This window comes from Fulmarus glacialis, unplaced genomic scaffold (genome assembly GCF_000690835.1).
Source record: "Fulmarus glacialis isolate BGI_N327 unplaced genomic scaffold, ASM69083v1 Scaffold47869, whole genome shotgun sequence".
Classification (NCBI taxonomy): Eukaryota; Metazoa; Chordata; class Aves; order Procellariiformes; family Procellariidae; genus Fulmarus; species Fulmarus glacialis.
Window position 1 is genome coordinate 3,303 of NW_009234818.1, and position 11,401 is coordinate 14,703.

Genomic DNA, 11,401 nt, shown 5'->3' on the forward strand with positions numbered 1-11,401 from the left:
ATTGCCTCCACAAACTTTGTAAGGCCTAATTTATGTCTAATATTTGATACGTAATATTCAAATAATATTACTTAGTGAATGTTGCTCTGTACTGCTGCATGCATTCATGTTTTGTTTTGCTTTTTTGTTTGACACAAACACAAGTTACCTATTTTTCAGATACTGCATTCCAGAGTAGCAAATTAAATAACTATAATTTCTACTCAGTGCCACATCTTACTTTATATAAAAGTGCACTATTCACAAGAAACACATGAAGTTTTACTCTACCAGGAATATATCAGTGAATTTATATGTATGGCAATAAAATTTATAATAAATATTACAAAGTGTGTGTTACTTAACATGAATTTGAACATTTTGACTTTTCTTCAACACACTGCTCATAAGACATCTTAAAATCTGTACTTTTTTTTTTAAAGGATAAATTAATAAACATAATAGTAAGACTTGGAGAATCTGAACATTATAGTCCATACAGTACCTTTCCTAGGTAAATACCTATCATTCATATTATAACCATAACAGCTTTACTCTTTTTAAAGTAACAGCTTTGTTAGCTTCTAAGAATTTAATTTGTACATTCAACTCGTATACAATTGTTATGCTACTTAGTGTATTCTCATTCCCAATTTAGCACAAAATTTTAATAGTGCTCTTCTGAAAGCAAATTCACAGTCTAAGCTCATGTGAGGCAGTTTCTCTTCACTGCCAAAACGTTTGCCTACCCAGGTGTAAAACTTTTTTTTGTTTTCTTTTAAATGACAAACATATCTCAAAATAATAAAAAATAACATTCAAAATATATTCTTAACAAAAAAAAAGACTTCTGCCAATCAGGTGATAGTTTGTCATTTAAATAAAATACATACTTAAAAGCAGTTGTAAGAGTTGATGATCACTACATTAAGTGGAAAACAAGTCCTGTGTTTTCTACTGCAGCTGGAAGATTCATGATTCACCTGGGTTAGTTTGTTCTTCATTAAGAATTCATAGGAATAAATATTTCTAGACAGTGCAGATAATCCTTCTTTCTTCCTTTATCTCAGCGTATCTCGTCTCCGAAATTGCTTCCATAGATCTCTGAGATGTTCACTGGTTACAGTCATCACACAAGAGTAATATTCCTTCCAACCATACTTTGGAGTCTCCTGTGAAATGTGAAAAACATACAGTTGGAAAAAGATATCGTTCACTAAATTCCTTAATATTACACTAAATCTGACTCACACTCATACCAACTAGATATATATTTTAATATTAAAATCATGAAAGATCAAATACTTCTATGGCTCAGAAGTATTTCTTTAAAATGAGGGTTATAAATCTGTACACAGGTTAAATATTCAGAATGCATCCTCAGCTCACAGCACACATTTAGCATTCAACAAATAGCCTATGTATATTAAAAGCTGTAAGAAAAGATTTCCTCTTTATTCAGATATGTCCTGCTCTCTCTCTCGTTTTGTTTCTCACTTCTTCATGTCAACACTGTACTAAAAAATTCACCTCTAACACCAAATAAAAAGCATAGAAAATTATTGAAGTTCATGAACTGAGGCATTAGGAAAAGCCAAATACAAAACAGGCAGATGCTATGAAAGCTTCTTTATACGAGGTCACCTTAATCCTAAACTGCATTGTAGTTCACTGACATTAGTAAGTGCCCACTGAATGGAGAGGAGTATTGTCCAAAAGCTGCCTGGGAGATTCACTAGACTCTATGCTGTTATCACTGGATCTCATTATTTCTTCCACTATTCCTAACTTCACAAGCCTATTTTAACAGTAAGTACAGAAAATGGAGAGGGACTAAATATTACCTTCAACTGGGGAAAGAGGTTAAGTAAGGAACAGGAATGAATTGTAATTGTAGGTAAGTCAGAAACATTTACAAGTAATTTTAAATTATAATCCATCTTAGAAATTAAGTCCAGTATCTGGAGGTAAATGGTTACAGTGTCAAGGTCAAAGATTGTCTGATAGCTTGTTTTGGTTGAACTGAGTGAAGAAGTTAAAAATATTGCAACATTGCAGTATATTAAAACCAACCATTAGAGAGTGAAGCTACCTTTCATTTATTCTTATTACTCATCTTGTGTAATTAAAAAGCACAGAACATTATGCAGAAGTTGTAAATATTCAGAAAACAGTCTAATCCACAGCAGTATATAATCCAGATTTAAATGAAATATTAAAAACAATACTTACATGAATGCATAATTTAGTTGCGATTTATGGTCAATCTTATGGGAAAAAAAGCATTACTTGCAAAATGCATTGCATTACTTAAGAAAAGCACATTCAGTTGATTAACCAGTGCTTTGAGATATGCATTTATATTTTATTTTATGAAACAGGTTCAGAGAAATGTTCATGAAAATCAGTAAAAGAAACACTGAAGTACATTAACTGTTCATCAACTTATTTCTAATGTATGCACATTCTTCTTGTATCGACTCTCACTGTACCAAATCCATATAAAGAACATTTTGTCCACATACTCTGCAATGCTTTCACATTTAACTGGAACATTTTCCTCCCACTGTAACCAGGTATGTTTTAAGGTTCTAGTCAGTTTTAGGATGAAAAGTCTGGGTTCTGTAATTTTCAGTTACTTTTGTAAGATGAATCAGTAAGGTGTGCCTATCACACACTTCCCACTTTATTTGCTTTAGAGAAGAGGTAAGCAACAGTCTCTTCAACTAGTAAGCAACAGCCTCTTCAGTTTTTTTTTTAAAGCTATCTCTTATGATAGACGTATTCAACTGCTGTATATTAGGAAAGTAGGGAAATTAAAAGCTTTCAAAATATTAGCTACATGACACATCTTAATGTTGCTTGACTGAATGAAGTATTTATAGAAGACAGCAATTTATTCCTGAAACATGACTAGCAATGAGGTTCTGAATCCATGGCTTGAGTCTCTCATGTCTTTCTCAAAATGAAATTTCCTTCCCCAATCAGTCCAAGACTGTTTGTAGCTATTAACTATTACTTCCTAAAAACCTTTAATCAGAAATCTAGAAGCCCCACAAAATTCAGAACATCTAAAAAACAGTTCTTTTAACGCAAAACCCATAAGATTTTCAAGGAATTACTGGGACTTACAACTTATTTTCTAGATTTACAATTGTGACATATAATATTTATTTTCAATACTTTAGAAGTGAACAGAATTGGAATTATAGCTTAAGTATCTACTACAGTTACTGAGCACACAAATAGTTTAGCAAACAGTACTTTCAGATGGACTTGGATCCCTCCTGAAGCTGGCCTCTAGCATCCTTCTTCGGAAATTAACTTTGAAAGGGCTTCGTCAGAAATGTCCTAGATAACCCCTCCATCAGGCATTCAAAGTAGAGTTCTCCTCTCAGCTTTGTTAGGCAGTTCTCTCTACTAACGTGTTTTCTTCTGCTCTCCCTGCAGTGTTCGCAAAGGAGTTACCTGCCGATGCAGAGTCAGGCTCTGTGGCCTGAGGGAGAGCAATGCAGAAAGACAAGCTCTCCCAGAACCCTGCCAGCTGCTTGGACCACACAGAGCTTGTACAGTTGTTCCCCAAGGAGAGATTTTCGTTATTTATTATAAGGGTATAACATTCTTTATGCTGCATCAGTGCAATTTAGAGATACGTAATGTACAGCACAATGTATTGTTTATCCCTTTTCAGAGTGCAGATTCAAAGTATGGTATAATCTATGGTACATATGCCAAGTATCTTAATCTCTTTCACCAGAGTTCTATGCTTACCAGAGAAAGTATATCAAAGCACAGACAATGATCTGTTCATTTATATTTGGAACAAACTAAAATTAGGTGTATTGCACCTAACTTCGGGATATAATTGCAGCAGATTTTTGTATTTCACGCACATTTATGTGTTTTTTTTGTACATCTGACTGAAATTTAATTACCCAATTGTTCAATTTCAGATCTCCAATGATTCCATCTTTATTATCTTTTCAATTTATAAACTAAATAGAAAATAATTATTTTTAGAATTATGTAAATTCACTTTCACTCTACACTGTACGGCAAAGATAGAATTAGTTCCATTCTCCACAGGAACTAACTCCAAATCACTTCACATGTGTTTCGGCTACAGTTTCCATTTCTATTAACTGACACTTGCAACAAACTTTAATAAATATTTACAACAACATATTTGAAGAAATACTGTAAGTTAAGTAACACTTTGCACAAAAAGGAACTCGGAATAGCTAACAACTGGATATGTTACTGTAGTTCATCACAAAAGACAAGGAGCAGTTGCTCAAGTGAAGAGCAGTAGCTGACTAATGTGTCTGCAAAGATGAGGGAATTTTATATACTTGAGGTTTACAGTGCATTCTTGAGTGCACAAGGAACAGATATCAGATATCTGATACAGACCTACACAAGCAAGCTTAGGTACCAGAAAAATTCTTGTTATAGCATCCAGGAGCTCCAGGTGGGAAGAAGAGCAGGGTAAATAACCAGCAACCTCTACACTATGTCAGTGAGGCTGCCTGTGGCCAGGTCAGTGCACTGAGAACTAACCTGGTTTCCCTGTCTGTCTCCCAGTGCGTAGTGTAGACATACTATTATTCAACTTTAATTTTTTTTTCTTGAGAATGACTTTATACAGAGTGAACAAAATCTCCCTTTATAAATCTTCACTGTATATTTTTCTCCCAGTTTACTCCATCTCAAAAGATGAATGAATGATTTATTGCCTGAATTCAGATCTCTGTCAAGGTGTCGATGTATGTAAACTTGATGCTTTTAACACAGTCTCTCTTTTTGTCACCAAGCTAATTTTATTAGGCTTGATTATTAGATATCGGATTCTTTTGTGTCGCGGCATCACTTGGTCCCATACCCTTAACTGAAATTAGGAAAGTATCATGACTGTATAGCATTTTGCCAGTTTCCTGTAAGAGCTGTTCCGTATCTTGAAAAGTTTACAGTTTAAACAGTACTTGATATGCAACTACAGTGTAGGTTGTGGCAGAATTAGTGGGGATCAAAAAGACAAAGTACTCCTAAAATGATTTTTAAAAAGACATGGGAAATGAAGAAAGGAAGTTTTGAGAGTCAAAAGTTTCAAAGAGATGAAGTTACATAAAATTAATCGAAAGCCATGAATTTCCTCTTACGTGACTGGTGAGTTGGATTACTAAAACGTTGGTTTAACTATTTCATTAATCATTTACACTTCCCAGTACACATTCCCACTTCCCAGAAACCAGACGCTTTGTTTGTTAAGATCAGATTTCCTTTTCTGTTCCTCACATATTAGTACAATGCTTCAGTATTTGGGTTATACTCATAAAGAGGATGTATAACTTAAAAAATGTTAATAGTTAATCAAAATAATAAAGAAATAATCCTATGGATGCTAAATGTTGTATGTATGAGAAGAGTGTATGCAGATCAAATGGAACTTGTCATCTTTCTAGGAGGACAGATCAGTTGCGTAAGCCTGGATGTGCCCCAAGCCATCTTTACTGCTGAGTTTCAAAGAACCAGCCTGGTCAAAAGATGTGACGCTTCACTGGAAAAAAAAAAAATGGCATGAAGAATTCCAAAAAACACAGTTTGGGGTACATGACATGCTGTGCCATGGGAATAGGTCAATGGTTTAGGTATATTCCCTCTCCCTTACCTGTCTTGCACAAGGGTCTACAAAAGGAAAACATCAGCGGGACTGGTGAGCTATCAGTCTGGGTAAATGGACCCCACCTCTTACCCTTACAGACTTAGATTTTCCACTGTGCTGGAAGCCAGCCATCACCCCAGATAAAAAGGATCCAAGACACTTCTGCTTAGTGTACCTACATTCCTCGCTTTCCTGCCATGCTGTTTCAGAGTTGGGGAAGAAGGATTTAAACCAGAGGCCCAGTACACCCAGTGGCATACAAGTGCTCAGAGAGGCATATGATAGGAAAGGGGATTCAGAAGGTCAGGTGCCAATATGCTGATGTATGGAGGCATCTGAAGATGGTTATTTGACAAGAAATCTCAGCTTAATATTGTGCCTCAGAATTAAAACCAGCAGGGGAATGACAGTCAAACCCTCCTGGCTCAGGAGCACGAGATATGCTGGGTACTCCACAGGTTCCATTCACACCAGACCACTGCCCATGGGGCCTTGTTTGTCATGGCGTATATCGCTTTGTTCCTCCCCATCTGGGACCTACATGAGCTGTTAACGGCCTTCATAGCAACTACTGCAAAGTCTATAAATATAAACAGGAAAAAAGTGCTGGCACCAAAACCTTAAATTGCAAAGGAGCAAACTCTTGCTTTATGCAAGAAGAGAAATGTCTACTAACACATTTCTGCTGTGTCCACCATGTGACAAACAGTTTCACAATATGGCTACAGAATATGCACACCCCAGTTTTTACACTGAAACACACAGTACAATCTGATTGTAAGAATGAACATTCATGTAGTGGATACGCAGAAACAGCCATGGTGGTCCTGTGTGGGCCCAGTGCCGAGTTTTGAAAATTGCTAGTACAGCATTAATCGAGCCAAAACCACATTATTGTTTTCAAAAGTGTAACTGTATAAATCTAAGTAAAATCAAGTTACTACAGTTTCTCAGGAAGAAAAATCTGCCTCTACAGTCTTCATTGGTAAATACTTATTAGCTGTAGGTACCTGAGAAATTACTTGAGAAGTGGTCACAGGACAGACATAAAACAGCAACAGAAACTGTGAAAGAATACTTTTCCTTATTTCAAACATAGTACAAAATTGCAGCTTGCTTACAAAACAGTGACAGTGCGAGTCAATCATTGCCAACTCCAGAATAACATTCTATCGCTTCAGTCAAAACCACAACATGACGCTTTGAGCTACCACATTGCTTACAGTCAGATAACCTATTCCTGAATTTTGGAACAGGAAACAAAACAGTGACAGTTTAACACTCAGCCATTCCTGCAAGCATGCCAGCACACTCAGACTGGGCGGCTAACACATACCGTCATTTATCTGCTATAGAGTTCCTTCCTCACGCAGGATTTGAAAGTAGTATACCTCTGTATAGGTTTGTAGCCCTGTGGAGCAGAAGATGGAGAAGTGCACAGATGCAGACAACATATGAAGGCAGCCAGAAGTAAGCATAAGACAAGGGTATAATGAAAATACAAAAAAATGGCTTTAAGTGACGAATAACTAGAAGATACAGTATAGTATGTGCTAGCTAAAATGTTTATCATTTAGTCATTAAGTTCCAAATCTTTCCGTTTAAAAATGGAATTTACAAAGGAAGGGGAATCTTCTTATTTATTTTTAAATTAAAAAAAAAAAGAAAGGAAATTACTATTTTAAACCAAACAGCAAGCAAAAATAAAGCTTTTCGTTTGCTCATTTTAGTAAGTTTATGGCAATACTACGACTGACCACTTGATGGCAGCTTAATATACTACTTTGTTTCAAACTACTAAAACCAAAAAAGGTTTCAGATTATAATACTGTAATCCAGAAAGAGAGAAATTTCATTTGATAACCTCTTTAAGACATTCACTTTTCCAAAAACATATCTAAAATATATGTTAAAATGAACATTTATTATGTTCCTATAAGGGGTAGTACCTGACCTTCCTCAAGTCTCTAAGTTTATGGCTAAGCTTTTAAATAGGACAAAGCTGGTAGGTACTGACTGACCTTTCAGAACTCCAGTTTCATTGGACTTGTGTAACTCTTTGCTCTTAAATATGTTTGCTTTTGTCAGACTATGTAACTACAAAATGTCCTTTTCCAAAATACAAGGTCCTAGTACCAAGCTCTGTGATGCTCTCAAGATTCTTCTGGGCAAACATTTTAGTAAAACAACTTTTAAAAAAGTTGAATTACTGAGTATTAGATGTTAATTGTAAAATCATACTTCAAATCATAGGCCTATTTAAACCGTTATTTTTAGATGTTTTAGAGTGATAATCAGGGACTACATTGATTTGGGCAGACATTAACTGTAGGATACGTAACATGAAAATCAGGCATTTACACTTCATAAAGAGATTCAAATTTCTCACGGCAAAAATTTTCATTTTGCTACAAAATACTGCATAAGCAGAAGCTATAATGTTCTTTTATTTGTATAGTGGAATTGACCAAATCTTAATATGGATTCGAAACACAGTTATTAACAAAGAAAAGGTTAGTGATTTGTTAGTTTTGATTTAGCACAAGACAACATTTGAGCCCTCCACATTGCAGGAGCAAGAAGGTGAACTTTTACTTGTTCTGGCCACACTAAATACTGCGTAACTTTTAATGTACAAACAATAGGAAGCAATTAATGACACTTTCTACCAATTTGTTCTGGGCAAAACGTTCTTTCGTGTTTTCTTCTTTTCTTTCTTAACCAAGATTGCGTGGGGGACGTTTATTAAACTGAAAAGGCAAATTTTTGCAGAGTTTTTACTACTACCCACTCTTGGAAAAATTAGGTTTGTGTGACACTTACTAAACCTTACTGGAAATTGTAATTCCTAAGTTTGGTACTGTAATTGTCTTGGAATACTACTGATTAGTGAAGAGAATGCATTTTTCTGAATAATCTCACAAGTCTGCATGTAGGCATGTCTGAATATAACTGAATTATAGGATCAAATCATGATCATCTCCTATGCAATCCAGGAGATATCTTGTATCTAATTAAAATTAGACATATCATTTATGAAAGACCATGCTATTCTTCTGAACATACTTAGCTATTCTTTATAGTTCTTTTACAGTCCACTGGAATATTTTATAGTGGCCTAGGCAAAAGAAAGATACATGCATAATACTGAATAGTGCTGGATTATATAGATTTTTAGGGATTATACGTGATTTCTGTCATGCATTTTGTGAAACAAACATGTATACGTTTACAAGAATTACTTAGTAAGCAGACTGTTTTCTGATAAAATTAACATACACTGCACACTTACAATTAGTAAACAAAACATATAGCTGAACATCTTGAAACGGTTATGAAACAATAATCATTCCCACACCACAATAAAAGGAATTGAGGACCAACAAGGAAATAAGTTTGTTACAAATGCAGTGGTTGTTATCCACATTTTACGTTTGATCATAATATTACAAAAATAACAAGTAAGCTATCAGACTCAACACCACTTCACAGAAAGTTCTAAAATTATATTTAGGAAGCTAACTGAAAATGACTAAAATTACATTACAGAAATAATGTACTGAAATGTGAATTTAGGAACTGTAATACAATTCAAGATTTATGTCTCAGAGATTAGGTTGTCAGTAAGAACACCATTTTACATTTAGTTAAAAATGTTAACACCTGTCATATGAAGAAAAATATGTGACTTTTATTGATCATACTCTAATTAAGAATTTTTCTGCTACTATAAAATTCCCCTGTACTACACAGAACCTGAAGAGGGCAGCAAGGCCTATACATTTACCTAAAAGGCAAAGCATGATTTACAAGCTTGTTCCCTATGAAAATTTTCTGCAAATAATTTCCTGCCCTCTAGCTTCTTCTAATTTAATATATTAGATACAGGGTTAAATTATGAAAAGCAACTTTGAACTAGAATATACCATTGTTCAGCACCACTTCACTAATTCTTTATTTGAAAATTAAAATTATCTGCTGCTGCAACTCTTTCCAACAGTCATTATCAACACTTGGTATTTTAAACAATGTTTTAGAAGAGCCAATGGTTGACCTTTAACTAAACTGCCCAAGTTTGAGAGACAAACTGTCTCTTCCCTGCAAACAACCCAGACATAATTGCTACCCTTGTTAAAATTCTTAATGCCAATCTATCAATCACACAATACAGAAAAAACGACAGTATGCAGAGGACTTCTCATCTCCTATTTGGTTTGTGTACTATAAAGGTTCATTATGTCCTCTATGTATTGCTTTCTAACAAAAAAAAATCAAGAATTTAAGAAGGAATTTATCTTATAGACTGCTTCAGGATTTCTATAAAACATATGTCTTTAAACATATGCATTGTTGGTTTGCAACCTACTGGTGCTACAGGTGCTAAAGTAAGTACTGGTAAGTAGTAAAGTCAACTAAGATAACTATAAAAATTAGAATCCTTACCCTAAACCCTCGATTGAGTCTGTCTTTCATAATGCCGATAAATTCTTTGTAACTCAACTGGTCATCTCTGTCGACATCAAAAATTTTGAACACTGTGTTCACCAAATGTGGTGAAAGCTTCACACCTGTGGCTACATACACAGCACGTTTGAATTCATCTGCATAAAGAGAACATTAGAAGAAAAAATAAAATACATGAATTTAATCCTACTTTGTGGACAACATACTATGAAATACAAGTAAACTTTTAACTTGAGTTTTCACATTTAAACACTCAAAAAATACTAAAATGTGAAAATCAGGACTGAATTTCACAGTTCTAAACCAAGTAGTTCTCAACTGATATAAAACGATACTGTTTAATTGGTATCAATTATTTTACACAAAAGATAACAGTCCATATACTATACTATGTGTAATAACAAAATTAGAAAATCATATTATAATTAAACCTATGTTACATGTATACTGATGGCATCTACTTAATTGACACAAAACAGAACCGAAGAAATAGAGCACAGAGAAAACAGTATACTCCTTTGGTAAGGCCACATGAGGTAGGACTATGCTGGTGTTACTGTGTCAGACCCATGAAGATGCTACTTCAGGAGAGCACACGAGTCTGACCACTTCACATATTCTTCACCTTGCACTCCCCAAGCATCTCAACTGTTGTATTAAGGATTTTAGTCAGTACATACTTGCCTAGTTCTTTCAGCATCCACTTACTGATTTGTTCAAAAACCTGTCTAATCGCATTTCGGACCTTCTGATATTGTTTCCTTCTACAACCTTTGCAGAAGGCCAGATTCCAGATGCTCACTGTGTAAAGAAATGCTTTTGTTTGCTTTAAACTGATTTCTTATTGGTGTCATCAAGTGCCTCTTAACTCTTGTATTGTAGGATTTGGTGACCAACTATTCTGCATTCAGCTTATCCACTACTTAAAGTTTTATCGTATCTCTTATGATATGACCAAGCCTTCTCCTCTCAAAGCTGGAGTCCTAGCCTTTTTAACTTGAGACATTAAAACTACAAACTAGGAATTACAAAACATTTTTGTATTTTTGTCAACAGTTCTGTATCTTTATCAACAGATTTTTATTAAAATATAAATACTTACCTTGACCTATGGAACGACTTGCAAAATTATACATTTGCATTGCAATTGTAAAGTCTTCTAGGTTGTTCAAGAATTGGAAAAATGATCTAAATTCATCAAACGTGATACCCTAAAAAATAAAAGAACAATATGCACCATAAGAATTATCAGTAGAGATGACAACTGAATAAACTAGGTTCGAAGGGGGAAGGGGA

General features: G+C 34.7%; 1 protein-coding gene across 1 annotated transcript; it reads right to left on the reverse strand.

Moving 5' to 3' along the window:
* Positions 1–363: 363 nt before the first annotated feature.
* On the reverse strand, positions 364–11,312 carry LOC104082578 (calcium uptake protein 3, mitochondrial-like). Its single transcript, XM_009585766.1, has 4 exons — positions 11,208–11,312; positions 10,085–10,242; positions 6,978–7,052; positions 364–1,151 (listed from the first exon to the last, which is right to left on the reverse strand). The coding sequence occupies exons 1-3, from the start codon at positions 11,245–11,247 to the stop codon at positions 6,984–6,986; spliced, it is 267 nt and encodes an 88-aa protein (XP_009584061.1). The 5' UTR covers positions 11,248–11,312; the 3' UTR covers positions 364–1,151; positions 6,978–6,983.
* Positions 11,313–11,401: the final 89 nt, after the last annotated feature.

What these genes read in the sequence shown, in the direction of transcription:
- LOC104082578 (XM_009585766.1), bottom strand. Translation starts at nt 11,247, where the DNA reads ATGCAAATGTATAATTTTGCAAGTCGTTCCATAGGTCAAG. An exon ending in AAGTCGTTCCATAGGTCAAG is followed by an intron (nt 10,243 to 11,207) that starts GTAAGTATTTAT and finishes CTCTTTATGCAG; the next exon opens with ATGAATTCAAACGTGCTGTG. An exon ending in GACTCAATCGAGGGTTTAGG is followed by an intron (nt 7,053 to 10,084) that starts GTAAGGATTCTA and finishes TCTGCTCCACAG; the next exon opens with GGCTACAAACCTATACAGAG.